Consider the following 18,118-nt stretch of genomic DNA (forward strand, 5'->3'; position numbering starts at 1 on the left):
TTAACGTGCCTTTAATGGCCTGCCACGTAGCCGCTACAGGCAGGGGAATTGATAGCATGATTCCTAATAGTTCCTGTTGTCATTTACGGCCAATTAAAATGTCTGACAAGTTGAGGGGACCTTCCCCTTTAGGAGCACAAGAGCGTGTCCGCAAAGAGACACTGCACGTATGCATGCACCACACGACACCTTACCACACCACCACCACTCAGACGAAGTTACCCAGTGTGATAAGGTTGATTAAAGGGAAACGTCAGAGACCGACTATAATACAGTTAGGAAGTCAAGTCTGGCGCAATAGGCAGGTATCGCGATTGACTGCACCGCCAATGGCTATGGGAGAACTCTGATCGGCCAATAAAAATCCGTCAAATGGTATTTGCCGGTAAAGGGCGAGTCACGAGGAGAGAGAGAGAGAGAGAGAGAGAGGGAATGGTTTGGTAATTGGCCGTGTGCTTGTCACGTCTATAGGAAACCCTATAATATGCCAGCGCAGACATAATCACATTTTTGTGGGTGAGGACATTCGTGTACACAATAAAATACAACTCGTCGGAGTTTGACTCTAGCCCCGAGTCTGTCTGAATGACAGTGTGTACTACTACTGTGTGTATGCGTGTGTGTGAGTGTGCGCTGGTGAGAGAGAGAGAGAGAGAGGGGTATTGCGGAAGGCTTAGTGCACAATCTGTCTGAGCGAGAGGCCAGTAGAAATAAAGGAGAGAGAGGGGGAGAGAGGATCGCTGTATATAGGAGTGTACACAGAAGGGAGACGGACGAGTACACATTTAGCAGACAGACATACATAGAGCACAGCAGGGATTGACAATCGTTCGCAGCAGGAGGAGGGTATGTACGTGTGCGGTGAAGGGGTTCAGCTCAGTAGCAGCTAGCTCGGTCGGTCTGGTCTCGCTCACTGCCTTTCTACATACATAGCTTCGTTCTTCCCCTAATGACACAACACATACGCGGCGACGGCAGACATTCTATCGGAGACTGTGATATCTATCTCTACAGTGGTGCTGCTACCTACCCTTGGTTGTCACTGCTGCCATCGCTAGTGCTAGGACTATCACAGACGGACTCTACCACCGCTGCCTTCACCAATAACCCGTGGATCGCTCTGCGACTACCTTCCACGGCCGGGCACATCCACTCATCATCATAGCCGTCTTTGCAATTGTCTCTTCCAGCCATCCCCGGCTTAACGCACAAACTATGTACGTATGTCGCGACGAGTATTGAATATCATGTTCCTGTCTGGTAGCTGCTTTTCCCTTTTTACTGGCCATCAGCCGACATAGGAGATAATGGTGCAATTTGTGTGTAGGATCGCGGTAGGATATAGTGCCTTCTGTGATAATATTTGGAAATCTGTATGATCTACATTTGCTATTCTTGGTTGAAACCTTGTGCCATGAATTCGGCTGGAAATATCTCTAGCAGACGACGGCGTATATATATGTGTGTGCAGCCTGTGTTTCAGGATTGTTATGTCGGGCCCCTCTTTTTCTTTAATTTGCTCGTTTGTTTGGTGGTGCTTCTTCACACGTGCCAGGATATTGTCTAGTTGTTGATTTAATGTCCATACTTGTGGCAGACAAGGTATGTTTCACCCTTTATGTATCAGAATCTTTTTTTCTTCTCTCATTGTAAACGATAGATCGATAGCACCAACTTTGTGCATGATGTAGGTGCCACGAAGCCATGCAAGTTGTTGATTATATGCAACCTTTACAGTACCGCGATATTGGGATTAATTCATTAATTACAAAAAAAAAGTTCAGTCGCAGTTGGGCAGCAAAATATGTAAATTACGCAGGTGGAAGCATTCAAATAGCTGCATTCATCGGGGAAAATAACATGCAGTAGGCATACTGACTTGAAGCATGAAAAACATATTCAGGTAGGAAGGTAGAGTTCCTAGTAAGCCTTGGCTTGACCTGCAGGTTAATTAGATTCAAGTTTGCTTGCTTCAGGCAATAATTCTTAGAAATATTATTAGTTCATATCCAGTCATAATCTTGTTGTTGACATGACTGTCAAGATGTTAAGGGAGACTGGGATAAAGACTAATTAGTCAAGAACCTGAGAAAGAATTAAGAGGTTGGATTATGCCAGACTAATACTGCTGAACTTTATGCTTTGATTTGTTAAAATGCACCGCGGTTGGTTGGCTGGCTTGTGTAGGTACTTGAAATCCAACCCATGATATTATTGTGTCTGGCGAGGAGCGCTCACCCCCATTAGCTCCAGCAGACTTTGTGCATCTTATCAATTAGAGCAAATATTTGGTCTCCAGTCTCTACAATGGCATAAAAGCAGATTAAAAAAAAGAAGGAAAGAAGAAGAAAAAAGCATTTTCAGTCTACTGATGAACTCAATGTCCAGACTGATCTACTTGTGATCTGCAGGCCTAAAATAGCATTAGAACAAAGTCCAGATAGTTATAGATCATTGGAACATTTTTCCCCATTCTCCTTCATTCAGCAGATATGGATTTGAAATAGAAACAAGCGCATGTATAGGGCTTTTACCCCAAAATATCAGTGGGTTGGTGTAAAAATGTAGACCTTCCTGTATGAAGGAAGTCATGTTGTTTCGCGTGTTTACAAAATGATTGATCTCAATCAGAAGCTCGTAAGAAAGTCGTAATTATAGGAGTGTCGTTTATATCGTCGCCGTTTTCACGAAGTGACGGTAGTGAAAAAAAATTGCATTCACTTTGCGTTACGATTTTCCTCACTACCGTTACTTCGTGAAAATAGGGACGATATAAGCAGGGTATTTTCAAAGTAGTGTACAACTATATTTAGATCTTTGAGTGGACCCAGTGGAACATATTATGTGCCAGACATGATATGGGCCTTTGAAACTGGGGCAGTGTAACTGATCATATTTTGTCATAAATAAATGTCGGTGTCATTCTGCAGGTCAACATTTATAATGCCAAGAAGTAAAGGGCCTATAATATATATAAATATATACATTGGATTAATATTCTCTGACATGTTTTTATGATATTCTTCATTTCACCTGCACTTTATGAAGAATAATATTATTAGTTAGTATAGATGATATAGAAACGTAAGTTATATAATAGTAGGTCGTGTCCTGTGTACTATAAAATGCCATGACATTCATGAGAAAGGACACGGTCTGCTAGCTAGCAAACTGATTAGTAGTATAAACAACATTTCTCTCTCTCTCTCTCTCTCTCTCCTCCCCCAACCCCTTTTCCTCCATCCTCTTCTCCTCTCATCTTTCTCTTTTCTTTTCCTCTCCTCCTCTCCGCTCTGCCCTTCTCTCTCCATTGATAGATAGAAAGTTATGTTTGTATCACTCTGTCTTCCTCTCTCTCTCTCTCTCTTCCTCTCTCTCTATCTTCCTCTCTCTCTCTCTCTCTCAGCTCAGACAGACTGGTATGGTATTCACTGCACTAGCGTAGCCAGACAGGGACATATTGTGACCATGAACTGTCTGTGCGTGCATACACAAAACAGTACCATCCCTCTCTCGCTCTCTCTCTCTCTCTCTCTCTCTCTCCCTCTCTTACTCAAACTCTCAGATTTTACCTCTTGTTTATTACACATTCTTAGTTGACTGGTTTTAAACCTGTTTACTTTTGTAGCTGTTAAGTCCGACACTCTCTTTTCTATCTGTTTTTCATGTTCATGTATATATATGTTTAGGCCTACAGTACATGCATCTATCTAACATAATTAGGTGTCACATTCAGTCTTCTGTGCCAATTTACCATTTTTCTAATCTTTTACTCTCCATATACATTGCATTTGCCCAATTTTCACTCTCCCCTCCTCTCTTTCTCACTCTTTCTCTCCCCTCTCTCTCTCTCTCTCTCTCTCTCTCTCTCTCTCTCCCCCCCCCCCCCCTCTCTCTCCCTCTCTCTCTCTCTTTCTGGTTTTTTCCTTCGTCTTTCTATCCTTTTCCTTCCTGTCATGTGACAAACAGAACTGAGTCGATCCATGAATGTTTCTCAATATTGTGGCTTTCATATTTATTGTTGCTTCATATTTATTATACAGTCGTTAATTGTGATATTCCATAGTAGTAGTTCATCTGAAGTTCACCGACACAGTTGAGTTTGGATGGAAGACTATCACACAGCTGCATTGATAGTGTATTATCAAATCAAATTGGGCTAAAACTCAAGTAATAATTTAGCCTTCCAATTCCCATTTTTTAGGCAAGATGATTCTCACTAAATACGGTATTAATTTTTTTTAAATAGAAATGTACACATTTTATCACAGTGACAATTTGCTTCTCTATTTCAAATTATTTTGTTTTGTTTCGATTCTTTGAACCTTATTGAATATTGTTATTGCAACATGTTAATAATGAGCAGTGCATCTCTTACTGCTAGTATTAAAGTAAGACTCATCAATCAAAGTCTGTGTGACTATATTACCTTAGGCCAAATAATGCAGAATAATTAGTAAAAAGTGTTGATTTTGACCAAATTTCCCATTAAAGAGATGTAGTTTTTTTTTCCATCAGTGAACACAAGATGTACTAGTTATCAAAATGTGCACCATGGAGGATAATAACACCTTTTTTTATAGCAACATGTGTACAGAAGGGTGACGTAACACGGTGTAAAAATGCTGGTTACTTCAGACTTCAAGTTCGGAGAAGACAAAGTCCTGCTTACGTGATTGTCTGCATCATATAGTTTTATTGTTTTTATATCAATTACAAACAATCAATAGATTTCCCATTACAGAGGTTTAGTTTTTATACTATCGGTGAACATGACATGTACTAGTAATCAATATGTGTGCACCATGGAGGTTAATAACACACTCAGAAGAATTGCCTAACCATGTGTGAAAATGCTGGTTATTTCAGACTACACGTCACAGAACACAAAGTCCCGCCTACGTGATCGTCTGCATCATATAATTGTATTGTTTTCATATCAAATCAATTACGAACAATCAATAGATGGGCCAAAAGTAGGTTGCATCGAATATAGATTTCAAAAGTTTGCCTCTGAACTGGATGTAGGTCATTGTCTGTATAAAGTACTTGAAGTTCTTGTTATCAAAGAGTGCCTGTAAACTTCAGATTATTCTGGGGTGTACGCATCTGTCTGCATGATTGGGCAAATCAAACAAGCAGAGAAAAAAGATCCCCCCCCCCCCCCCCGTGTTATTCTTTTCAAACATGTTCTTAGAAGCATTAGCGTGCAACAATAAGAGGCTCAAGTACTTCGTTATGTCAAAATATAGATACTTGATGTTCTTATTCGTGATCAACAATATGAGTTGATGCGCGGAGACTTGTTGATAGCTTGCAGACTTATTTCGAAAAATCCCTGCCAGGAAATCTGATATTTTGCACACTAACATCATAGTTGGATAGGTGGGTTAGGTCTGCCAAGTGAATTGTGCACAATGGGAGCCTGTATTGATATCATAATGTTAATCTATGTTAAATGCCTTTTGAGCTTGTCTGTGTCTCTCTCTTCCTCACTCTCTAGACCCAGACAGGCCAGGGTAGTCTTGTCCGTGCAGACTTTTTTTTTCCTTCCCCTTTCGATAATGCATCTCGTGGGTAGAAAAATGCCGTTTGAAGAAAATGTCAAACTGGTTGTATTCAAGTCAAAGACTCATAGTGGAACATTTGTGACATTATTCACCGCTCTTTGTTGGTCGAAATCGGTCGTGCTAGAGTCCTGTGCCATGGCGTAGGCAAGAGAGAATAGTGTCTGGTAAACAAGACAGTTGGAAAGTCAGACAGCTAGGGTTCTCTTCTTACTCGGTTTCGCTTCACAATGATAGTTCCGGGTTGGGATCATATTTTCTTGATTCATAGAAGATCACAGCGGGGAGTACATCATGTTCTTCTACATCCCTTTATGTCCCCTTTGGCTTATCTTTCCTTCTCTTCCCCTCTCTCTCTCTCTCTCTCTCTCTCTCTCTCTCTCTCTCTCTCTCTCTCTCTTTCTCTCTCTATCTCACACTTTCTCTCTCTCCTCTCTTTTCTTTTGTTAGCCCTGCTTAGTTCGAAGTAGAGCCTTTCAAACATCCCTCCTTTCATTCCATTTCGTTGAAACCAGTTTCAGTGACTGATATTAGTCAGAAATGTTATTCGTGAAAGCAGCATTGGTACATTTTCATGATTAGAATATCAAAAGGGTCTCTCCATGCTGTGTAGAAAGTGCATTGAAAAAACAATTTAGGGGGGGGGATTGTAAATTTTGTAATGTATGTGTTGGCCATGTTATTTATATTGTATGTTGTTGGAAGCAGAGGGAGACATATTTTCTCTTTAGTTCGGGGGAGGGTGTGGTTGGGCATTTTGAAGTTGAGGGGTATAGCCCCAAGTTTTATAGAATGATGCATGCTTTGCACTGGGCTTTGACACATGAATTTTAGCCGAACGTAAACATCAATCACGGACGGGCAGACATGTTATGTCTACGGAGGAGCATAAAGTCAATGTTTAATTATGTGAAAACGCACTCCGCAAATGTGGGCACGGGCGTTGGAAGAAATACCACCGGTTCTGCACGTAGAAGAATGAAAATAGCTTAACTGCTGCCAGCATGTTTCCAAGTGGATAGAACGTCTGAAATCTAAACCCAATAATTAGAATATGATTGATGGGTCTGTGTGCCTAACTCGTGCCTAACTGTGTGAATATTTATCAAGGGATTTTCTATGGTGGACTTTGCTTCGGAAGTAAGAACAAAATAATTGAAAAACCCTGGCCGCAAGATTCCTTTTTGAATGGCTGAAGGAAGTGGTTGTAAGCTAAGTTTCAGTTTTCACTTCTACACTCATCTCTGTGTGTTTCTCGAGTAGAAGGTGCTCGTCGTAATGGATATTTTGTCTGGCTATTTTTGTGTCTCGTGACTAAACGTACTTGATAACAATGTAAGAGGATGGCCTTCAATCAAAAAAGGTTGTTTGGGGTTTAGTTTTCAAGAGGTTTCAGGTTTAGATAGCATGTATATCTACACGAGACAAGGGAAGATTTGAGTTTTTCATTTCTTTCACTTTAAGTGCTTCTTATAAAGCACTTTGACTGTGCCCAATTATACCCAAAACTATTAAGGGTTTGAAATGAAGAGGCAATCTTATGACGATCGAGAAGTGGTGAATATAATGATATGTGAGCCATGAAATTGATGTCGCTGATTACATCCAACATGCCTAATTTGGCGACTTTGACACACAGTTTGTCGATAAAACTCACCAGCATTGACTTGCCATAGGCTGTTGTACAAGCACTTCATTGCGTCTGACTTTATGAAGTGCTGTTTGCATTCTGGCATCTGGCGATGAAAACGTGTGGATGGGACTACATGCGAGCGAGTGTGGGGAGCTGTGTTTGTGTGAGCCTTGCTCGTTCATGTGATGTTGAAGCCCAGACATGGACATACATACATGTACGAAACCACAGGGAGACCTCGACTTGATGTAATCTAAACCACATCATTCTTTAATCTCTCTCTCTCTCTCTCTTTCTTGATCTTTCTCTACCTCTCTCTTTCCCTCTCCTCTTTCCCTCTATCTTCCTTTCCCTCTCCCTTTATCTCCCTTTCCCTCCCTCTCTCTCTCTCCCTTTCCCTCCCTCTCTCTCTCTCCCTTTCCCTCCCTCTCTCTCTTTCACCATCTCTCCCTCTGTCAATTTCTATTTCTCTCTCTCTCTATATATATACATGTAACACTCTCTCCATCTTCTCTTTTTTTTCTCTCTCCCTATCTTTATCTCTCTGTATCCCCATTCTCCCCCTTTCTCCCTGCTCTCCCTCTTTCTCTCCCTCTTTCTCCCACCCCCCCCCCCCACTCTCCCCCTCTCAATCTGTCTCTGTCTCCCCCCCCCCCCCCCTCCCTCCCTCCCTCCCCTCCCTCCCTCTCTCTCCCTCTCTCTCCCCTCCCTCTCTCCCTCTCTCTCTCTCTTCAACTCTGTAGTCATGTTTCTTGAACATGACCATCTGGTCTTGGGAGAGCGTTGTCACATGCTGTTAGCTGGAATCTTTCTCTCAGAATCCAAAACTATGATTCATAGTAATGTGGCATTGTCTGCGTCTTAATCCAGTTAAATTCCATCCTCGGTAGACTTTTGCCCTAAAAAACGAGGTATCACGTTCTTCTTTCCAGCCATAGTCGACAGTCTTCATTATTTGATGCATTGGCTTCTATGTTAGTGCATCAGTCATATGAAATGTATGCTCTTATCACATTGTAATGTTGACACATTCGATTAGAGATGCACTTGGTTATGATAAAAAAAGCATCAACAGCAACAACAACAACAATAATAATATCATGTATAATATATGATGCGTAATGCAAATGTTCCTAAGCGCTGTACTATTACATATATTACCCCAGCTTTAACCAAGCTTCTATTTTTCCTACCTGTCGAATTGCAATTTCTAGATATTCTGTCTACTTAGAGCCAGAAGGGCTTTCACTTTAAATGAAATTGCAGTAGTAGTAGTAGTAGTAGTAGTAGTAGTAGATAACGTTAGTGGATAACTTGTTGAACACAAGGCTATTCTGTTGCAAGGTCCTTCAGTTTTCTCAGCAGATGAACTACATTTGTGAGCATTAATTGAATTAATTTCAGTTTCCTCTTTCCTTGAGTTAAATAAATAGCATGTGAAATGTGGCATACCTCTGAATACCGTTTTATTGTTTTACCGAAAAAAGAAGAAGAACAAAGGTTATGCTACGGTCACAAAGGTTTGAACGATAATTTCGTATGAATCTCTGTTTTTCCATTGTCTTCCTGAATATCCATTGTCTGAAAAAAGTTTGTAGCAGTTTGTAATGGCATTTGTGACTGAGGCATTGGCTGAGATATAAATGTAAAAAAACAAAAACCCTAACTATTTCTCTTTTCCTTCATTTTATCTCCTGTTCTCCAGGTGCAAGAGAAGATAGCACTAGTAGTGGTGCGTGGCACATGGAATATTTTGTCTTGGTGGTCCTTGCGCCATTGACTGTCGTGTGCTTGTGCTGTGTCATCATGTTTTACTACCGTCGCAGTAGCCGCCTAGCGTCACACTCGTCCTCCTTACCAACGTCTAGTTACTCCATCACCTCCGACAATCCTCCCGTATCGGTAAGTGTCGTGCGATCTTCTCTTCTACGCAAGAGGAACACTGTCTATACAAATATTGAATGATTCAGAATTCAGTATAACAGAATATATGCACCGTCAAGTTCAGAATTTGTACCCATGCCTTGTTATATTTCACAGAGGTTGAAATATACTGGCTTGAGGGAAACCGAGTTTGGTGGTGAATGTATGTTACATTGCACAAGACATGCATTCAAATTTTGTTATAGAAAATTAAGGGTATTTGTGACCTCGCGTCTCGTCATTTGGGGGAGTCCCCGCCCCTCTCGTTCAGTCTTATGGGTATTATGTGCGCTTTGAAGACGATGCAAACAATGGGTTACGTTCAGGGAAGAGTAAGCTCAGTTTCCCTCACTTTTATATGTGATTTACTGTGCACCCAAAAAATGTAGTTCTCATGTAACATAATGCCAATTGTTCAGTGATGGCTTCTGAGCTAACAGGATGCTGTCCAACAAATGCCCTACTTTATATAAGCATAGAAAATTAGAAATACATCAATCGCGTTAGAAATCCTTGTAATTCATGTTTACACACACACTTGTATTCTCAAAAGCCAATCTTGATGTGCGGTTAGTAAATTAGGATCCCAATACCATATGACTGGAGACTGTTTACTAGTACACCTAGTTAACAACTAAATTATTTGCAATTTAAGTATTTTGAAAATTTAAATTCCTTCTAAAATTACACATTAAAGCTTTCATCTGAAAGTACTAAACAAACGACCTAGACTAATTCAAACTATAAACATTTCATTTATGAGTTAAGAAAAATAACCCCCTCCCCCACCCCCCCCCCTCAAAAAAGACCCCCCCCCCAAAAGAATCAAATTTAAAAGGAGTACTAATGATTTAGTTGTTAACTACATATTTTAGCCAGAGCTTTCTGATGTTTTTTTATGAGACAATTTATTACAACATTCACACAAGCTTTGATAAGGAAATGGGCAGAACATACATGTAGCTACACATTATGTCTAGATCATGTGAACATGAAGAGAATGTCCTCAAATCTCGGCCTAAGGTTGCAAGAACATCTCTCCCTGCATGTGAGATCGTATTGAAAGATAGTGTCCCTCGTTCAGCTCACGCGTTGCACCCCTGCAGTTTGACCGAAGGGGAGAATGAGATCCCCCGTTAGACCAACAACAAAAAATAAACATCAAAGTCAATTTCTTTTTAAATTTTTGATATAGATGCAGGAATGGCTCCAGACCTCCAAGATATTTAATCCAAATGATGCAGTACATTTATGCTGGATTTCCTGGTGTATAAACAAAAGGAGAGATATATAATGCAAGGGGGAATATATTCAAAAGGGCAATGATTTAGAGATCTTCAAAAAATTGGTATCCTTTGAATGGTTAGTTTATTCAGCATAGTCCTGCTACCAACCACACATGCCTTGTGGGTTTGCCCTGGTGTCGAAAGCCCATGAGGCATAATCTACCGTCCGCAGACAATATCATGATCATAAAGAATTCATAGTCTCAATGATCTCTCCCTTTTTGTGTCACAAGCAGGATCCATGTTTCATCCTGATCCTTTGTGCAACGCACCCCCTCTCTCTCATTCTCTCTGGTTGGTTACCCCAGCTCCCCTGGATCCCTGGTGCTGGGGTCAAGAGGTTGGGTCAAGGGTCGGAGTGGGGTACCCTGGAACATTGTCACATTTAATCTGGGGAGAATGTCGAACTCATTAAGGATACAAGCGTTATGAAATATGGCTGGGGATGATAAGCTGGTGCTTGATAGAAAAACAGAACAAAGTGTTGTGGCACTTTCTATTCTCTCGTTCTGATAATCGTACAAGGTGTAGGAAACTGAACGATATGATGCAGGAAAAAACTAGTATGTGGCCAGTTATGATATGGTCAGGCTTGGGGAAAAAGTGGTAGGCAGTTTAGGAGAATTTATTCCATACAATTATTAATATTCGAGCAGCAAAACATTCTACTATCCTCTCTCTCTCTCTCTCTCTTCCCTTTTCCGCCGCTTCTGTTAATTTTGACTCATGTTTTCGCACACATTACAAAAGATGCAATGGTTCTATAGGCACAAGCATAATCCGTGCCCACCTTTTTCACGCCTTTGGAGAGAAAAAATGGCCAGGGGGCTTGTTTGCAATAATTCCCCATTTGACTGACGACATGATCCCTGTCATCCCACTACTAAACACAATGACACTTTTCTTTACTTCAAAAGAAATCAACTTCCAATCGTGAACGAAAGTCTTGGTAATATTCTGAGAAACTTAAATACTATGCATGAGCTGAGACGTTCATGTCTCAACTAGGGCAATTTTGTTTGGTTATAAATTGGCAATCATGGGAAGTGCCTCCCCCAACTAATTATTTGAAATCTAGACCTGATTAGGGCTTAACTCTATTCAAGATGGCCGTTTAGATTTCAGGTAGACACCTGAGATTTTTACATTTGTTCAATGAAAAATGATGTATTGCAGGACCCCCTTACCCTCTGGTATCGTTTAAAGTGCCCCCTTTCTTTCAAAGAAATGTGTGGAAGTTTTCCAAAATGTTAAAGTTTTGAAAAGATTATTTGTGAATGATACTGCTTTTCATTTTTCAAGATAGTTATGGAATGTTTGTCTTTTGTCTCACTGCAGGTAAATCAGTCACCCCTGATAAGCAGCCACAGATTCTCAGCACAGCATCAGCAGGAGAGGCTACGGAAACAACGCGAGATGGTTTGTTCCCACAGCGAGTCGACGGAGAAGTTCCCCACATCAGTATGCCTCCCAGACGAGGACGAACCACCGCACATGCGCGACAACATTAGAATACACCGGGAAGTCATGTCGGAAAACGGCATCAGAGCGCCTCCCAATCGGACTGTATATGACAGCGAGAGGCAAGATTTGATGATACAGTGTCGTAGCAAAACAGAAAACCTTCAACGGCATCCGGTGAGACGGAGTGCGTCGAACGTCTCTCAGTCCAAACGGGGCGGAGGAGGCGGGAGTAGAGGCGGGGTCGGTGGAGGAATTAAAAACGGTGCAACAACGGTGACGACGACGTTACAAGGCGGTGACTTGGAGGCGATCGACAGCGAGACGCGGAGTCCGCTGAATCTAGTTGACTCTGACGCGGAAGGGCCGCCGCCGTACGCGAGCTTGGTCCAGAAAAACAACAATATTATCAATGTGTGTGAGGATAGTACAGTCAGTACATGTAACAGCACAGATGGTCTCCTGCAATCCCAACATCAACAACCATGCACACCACCACCCTCTTGTCAACCGAACACTAATGGAAGATTTCATGCCAGTGCTAGGGGGGCGAATAGGGGCAGTGGAGTCAGACTAAAGCATGAAGGTGCCGACTGTGTCTGACATAGCTTCAAGCGCTCCTTATGGACTCGTTTAACGTTTGTCGGGTTGCGTTAGGGTGCAGAAAAATATGAATCTAGAGTATATTGGGGGCGGGCATGGGGCTTTAAAGGGAAGGGGTAGGTTTCGTCGTCGAAGCACTGTGTAACCTGTCGCCACTTGTAATGACTTGAAACGCAGTCTCAAAAGTGCAAAATGGATAACAACGTGAAAATAACCCTTTCTTGCTTGTTGAATTGTGGAGTGGATATTTTGAAAAAATACAGATCAACGCTTCGCTGCCTTTTATTCGTCTCTCATGACAGTACCTGGTTTTAACCCAAAGTGCATCTTGATCTAGTTCTTGTCATAATGGAAGAAAATTAATGCATCTGGAATGGGGACAAATCTCTTACTGTTCAAAAGCTTTGTGAAATGTGCAAGCAGTTTATGTGCTTAAACCAGCGTACAATCAGCGTTGGAAACGGAGGATGATGTTATACCCGCAACTACACACACGCTCACCGTCTTCACACCTAGTTATATGGAGTGATCCAAACTTAAAAATACGCCTCTTGATGTTATAGTATATACCCTCGGACAAAGGATCTAGACCATCACCGTCACAGGAAATAAGGAAATGTTTCTCTTCTATGGTGTCTTCAAAGACGCATCAGCATGGAATGCAACATGGGCGTGTGCTGTTCAGAGAGGTTTTTTCATCGCTTTTTATTATTGCTCGTCGTCACATCAGAGGGAGGAGTAGAGAAAGGCAACATCAGCTGTAAATCCTTAGCTCGGTTTAACCATATCCTATTCATCAAATTGGCCACAACTCTTGAGAGATTGCATCACTTTCTAGCGTTAATATCATCTGCCGCATCTTTGCAAAATAACAGATTTTGTCCTTTAAAACAAATATATGTCAACATTGTATTGCTTTTTGGATCCACAACTCCATTACTGTATTCAGTCAAACATACAAGCAGTGATTTTTTTTTTGTTCATTAATAAGAATGTCTCAAATTTTTCCCACACAAATCTGAAAATGTCACTCATACAAATCATTGCATATCCTTTATCCACACTGGCATTTAATAGCATGTAAAATTACGAAGCCTTTGAAAACTATATTAAAGAATGAAAGCTGTTCAAATACATTTTTTTTTACGGGTTTATGGATTTAAAAAAACCATGGAGGATATTTTTGGAGTTGTCTCTGTCAGAAATCTTGGGGTATTAATTATTACTTCCTGAAACTTGCAGTTCTTACAATAACGTTTAAAAAGGCAGCAAAATTTATCACTGGTAGTCAAAACCATTGCAGTTTAGGACCATTTTCAAATCATAACCTAGTCCAAAAAATGGTATTGAATCTGTTATATTCGATTTTCTCCTCAAAGAAAAATAATCTACCATCATCCACAAACTGTTAAAGGCAAAATCCACCAAGTTACATGCACCTAGAAATGGGAATAATCATTGGTTTAGAAGAAAACAAGATGCCTCATGAGTTTCCATGACAATCCCGAGAACTGTTTACTATTAAACACCTGCATAATAATATTATATTAGTTGTAAAAAATGCCAGAAGAAAGGAATTATTTTTTACTTAAACTTGCTACTTATGACCGAAAGTGAGAGAAAGATCATGTGGAATATTTGAAACTCAAGCAAGCTCTCTCAGAAAGTGCTCTGGAAAATTGATTTGAAATGTAATATGCTCTTATATTTTGGTCAGAGACCACGTGAGGAAGAAGAAGATAAAAGTCAGCAACAGAAAGCCAACTAAACTTAAGTGTGTGAATTTGTATTTTGTAGGATTCCTCTCAACAATGTTATATCTCTTTGTTTTCTTTTGCATTTATCATGCTAGATATTTTGTCTACCAAAGCCTGAAGACCCTAACTTATCTGTTCACGTTTTGTTTTTCTATTTAAAGGAGTTATTAACCCTATTGTGATTGAATCTGGTAGAGATAAGGAGATTATGTTTTTCCAAGTTTGGGTGCAACTGGAGTGAAAGAGAGATGGATGAAATGAAACGGAAGCAAGATTATCCTGACAAACGAGCAAATGATTAAAACTGAGAAAATGGCACGGCCTGGTTTACCCAAACTGAATATTTATGTGCTTGTGACAAACTGCTCAAAGCAGTATGCAGTCTCAAGTTTGAATCTTCTATTTCCATTCTATTCATTTTGCTAAAATGCCAAGAAGATGAAACAGCTTTCTTTCTATAGGCTTGTTTTTGCTAGCACCGTACTGAAGGCATGCCAGTATGGAACCCCACCCCTCCCTCTCCAAAGAAGAGAAAATAATTGAGACTGCCATCAAGTTTTACTCTTTGATTTTGTTTTAGGGTTATTTTGCTTATCTCTCTTTTATCTCTCTATCTCTCTCTTGTACTAGGAATTGGAAGATAAATAATTGGAAGAAGAAGATGGATGAATGTACCAGCCAAGAATGTATACTTAATACGTATCGGCCTAAAGAACCGATACGTCGGGAGTTTGCAAGCAGTGGGATGTATTAAACGTAGAGGGGGGAGGGGGGGGGATAGCAGGCTTGTATTGGTTCACTTCACCCTCACTCTGTGTAAGAGCAGGTAAATCTTACGAAAGGAGAAAAATTATCTTTATTTTGATCAAGACTTACATAGAGCAATCTTCCGAAAGTTCTTCAACTTTGAGAACTTTTTAGGGGCAAGTTTACATTTATTTGAAAGAAGAAGAAAAAAACTTACCCCCCAATTTTGTTGTGCCCTCATCTGTCTTCGATACTACAGCTAAGGCTGTGTAATTTGATGAGAATTCATTTGAAATAAATAAATGAATAAAGTAAGAAAAAGCACATTTGCATTATTTTAGTTTTGAAATAATTTTTTTTTTTAAAGTTGTCTGAATGAAATTTCATTTATAGAGAAATTCCAATAATTACTATTAATTCTTTTTAATTTTCAGGAGAACATTCAAATTGTTCTACCCTTCAGCAATACCCTATTGAATTATGTGACAAATTTTAGTGAGCCTTTTGTTGGGGTGGGTGGAGGGGGGGGCAGGGGGGACATCCAATTATTACCTTTGATACATCCCTCCGCTTGCGACTCCTTCCTTGTGCAATCCGTGTATTCTTGAACTGGCTTTAGTTTATTTTTCAATCATTTGTATTTTTTTCTTCTGTTTTCATTCATTCATTTATCCATGTGGATATGAAATAACTCTGTATCATGTTTACAATGACGTTTGTAAAGTTACAGACGTTGTAGGATTTCTAAGATGAGTTGAATAATCATGATTATTTTTTTGTTTACCATGTGCTCCGGTATATACTACTGCCAAGCAGACAAAACCATGAATCTTAAGGCATGAAATGAATTGCCTGTGTCTTATATGTCATCTTCTACCAAGTGTGTGTTCAGAGAATGAGAAAAGGATGTGACGGGAATGATGTGTTCATAGGCAAGTTAATGTGTTTGAAACAGACATATATGCCCTAGAATCAAATTTATTTTGCATTACTGAAATTAAAAGCTTTTTTTTCCTCTTCTTTTGGTTTAAATCTATGATAGAAGGTATATTTTCATGATGAGCATAAAGCAAACCAATATGACTCCCCTCCTCTCAATTCAGTACCCCCTTTTCTTCTTTTTTGATTTTCATCATTAAACTATCGGCATTCACAATTCGGATGTCACTTGTCTAGAAATTGCAAGAATACAATTTTGTTTCCATTTTTCTATGAGATGATAAGCTTGATGTAAATCTAGCGACCAAAGAATAACTTTAAAAAGAGGTATAATGATAACCCACCAATTTGTTCATTTTTTATAATGAATCTGCTTTATTATGTCAATAACTGTACATGGCTATACACAGTGAAATTTTGTGTAAGCGCCTTTCCCTTGGTTTTCAGAGCAAAGTCTTCGGATGTTTTATGTGTGAAACGGCTGCAGTTTACGTACGCATGTGGTAAGGTTTCAAACGCGTGATTGATCAAAAAATGCTACAAAAAGAAAAATGTCAGCGGCTCAAAGTTGCTGGAAGATATGTAAATGTTTCTGTTGACTGACACGCATGGTAATCTTATTCTCGGCTTTGTTACAATGGAAAAGAAATGGAAAGATTTTTTTATATTTTGGTCTAAGCCTATCTGTAATGTACAACCTGTTCTGTACTAGCATCAGCAATTGAAGCAAGAGAGAGAGAGAGAAAGTAATGTGAACGCCTCCGTTCTAATGTCATAAACTTTTTTCGTTGTGGAAAGAAGAAATATATGAAGTTATTAATTATCAACGATTAATGTGGTATGTAATTTTTTCTTCAATTTTTTTATTTGTGTATTTATTCATTTTTGCATGCCATGAAAATTGTTCTGTGATGCTGAAAAAATGTTACGGTGATATGACGAAGAAAACCGAAAAAATCTCTAAAAGTCTTGTTTGAGTGTATTACAAGGCTGAATGGCATATAATTATATTGTTGTTTGAGCCGTTGTCTTTAAGGATGAAAAAACAGAGTTTACAGTTAAAAACTGAGCAGCAATTGATGATAAATAAAAAAGAGTAAATATGAAGATGCTTCACGTACATACCTGTGTGCCTCTTGAGATTTTCTTCTTGTAAAGTTTAGATATATTGAGTGCAAGAAGGATGTATGATGGGAAGAATGAGTGTATTGGTTTTGCCGAAGAGCGGAGTGGGTTGAATACGTATGTTTCGAGGGGAATGAGCACTGACTTTCTACTTGTAAAGTGGGGATACATTCAGTGCAAGAAGAATATATGAAGTGTAGTTGAAGTTTATTATCCAAACAAAAAGTACATCAATATAGCAATCAAATGTGAATGTTGTTAAACTTTGAAAGGATAAATGGGACCAGAAAAAAGCATTACATGCTAATCGTGTCTGGTACCACTAACACACAAAAGTATCACACAAATAAATGAGAATATAATGAATAAATATGAATATGAATAACTTTTGAATAGGTTCTTAAGCTACAAGATATTCTACATCTAGGCTAAAATATGTTCTGTGTTTTAACACAAAGCTTTGGTATTTTTCACTGAATAAAAAGATAAAGAATTATATAACATAATATTTACAAAAAGGCAAGAACCTCGGTTCAAAGTTCAAAATAATTATTCTATTAACATTTGTGATATTAGAGTTCTATGAAAGCAAGACACTGATGCTTTCTCCCGTACAGATATGATATGTTATGATTGGAAGAATGAATGAATGCATGACTTATGTCGAGGAGTTTGAGTGGATGTTTATTGGCAAGTCTTGGTGTATATAAACAAATGACAGTAAAAATGAACAGACATAAAAACAAGAAAATCATTGGTTTAGAAAGTAGTTTACTGCTACGATGATATTGATATCGACAGTGATTGCATTTTGTCGTCAGAGTGTAAGACCAGCTAACAATTTAATGTATGTATATCTCGCACAATTTTAAACGAAAGAAGCCTATTTTAAAAAGAAGCAGTTGTTTGTAGTTTGTCCGGCATGCGAAGTAGGTGTTACATTCAGCTGGTACATGCATGCTAGGTACATACATGCTACGTACATGTTTGCAACAAGTTAGACTAAACATACTGTGGTTTGTCTTTCTGGGAAGAAGAAAAAAATTCTAATCTTTGAAGCTATATTTAGAACGCTTA

General features: G+C 39.4%; 1 protein-coding gene across 2 annotated transcripts; it reads left to right on the top strand.

Annotated features, from left to right (window-relative positions):
• Positions 1 to 446: 446 nt before the first annotated feature.
• Positions 447 to 17,036, top strand: LOC115920186. 2 transcript variants are annotated; one of them, XM_030975305.1, is made up of 3 exons: positions 447 to 1,217; positions 8,906 to 9,102; positions 11,748 to 17,036. In XM_030975305.1, the coding sequence occupies exons 2-3, from the start codon at positions 8,944 to 8,946 to the stop codon at positions 12,471 to 12,473; spliced, it is 885 nt and encodes a 294-aa protein (XP_030831165.1). In that variant the 5' UTR covers positions 447 to 1,217; positions 8,906 to 8,943; the 3' UTR covers positions 12,474 to 17,036. The 2 variants fall into 2 exon arrangements, with proteins under 2 accessions (XP_030831165.1, XP_030831166.1); XM_030975306.1 differs by lacking the exon at positions 447 to 1,217 and adding an exon at positions 1,257 to 1,602.
• The last annotated feature ends 1,082 nt before the right edge of the window (positions 17,037 to 18,118 follow it).

Source organism: Strongylocentrotus purpuratus, unplaced genomic scaffold, assembly GCF_000002235.5.
Source record: "Strongylocentrotus purpuratus isolate Spur 01 unplaced genomic scaffold, Spur_5.0 spur5_scaffold_8, whole genome shotgun sequence".
In the NCBI taxonomy this organism is placed as follows: Eukaryota; Metazoa; Echinodermata; class Echinoidea; order Camarodonta; family Strongylocentrotidae; genus Strongylocentrotus; species Strongylocentrotus purpuratus.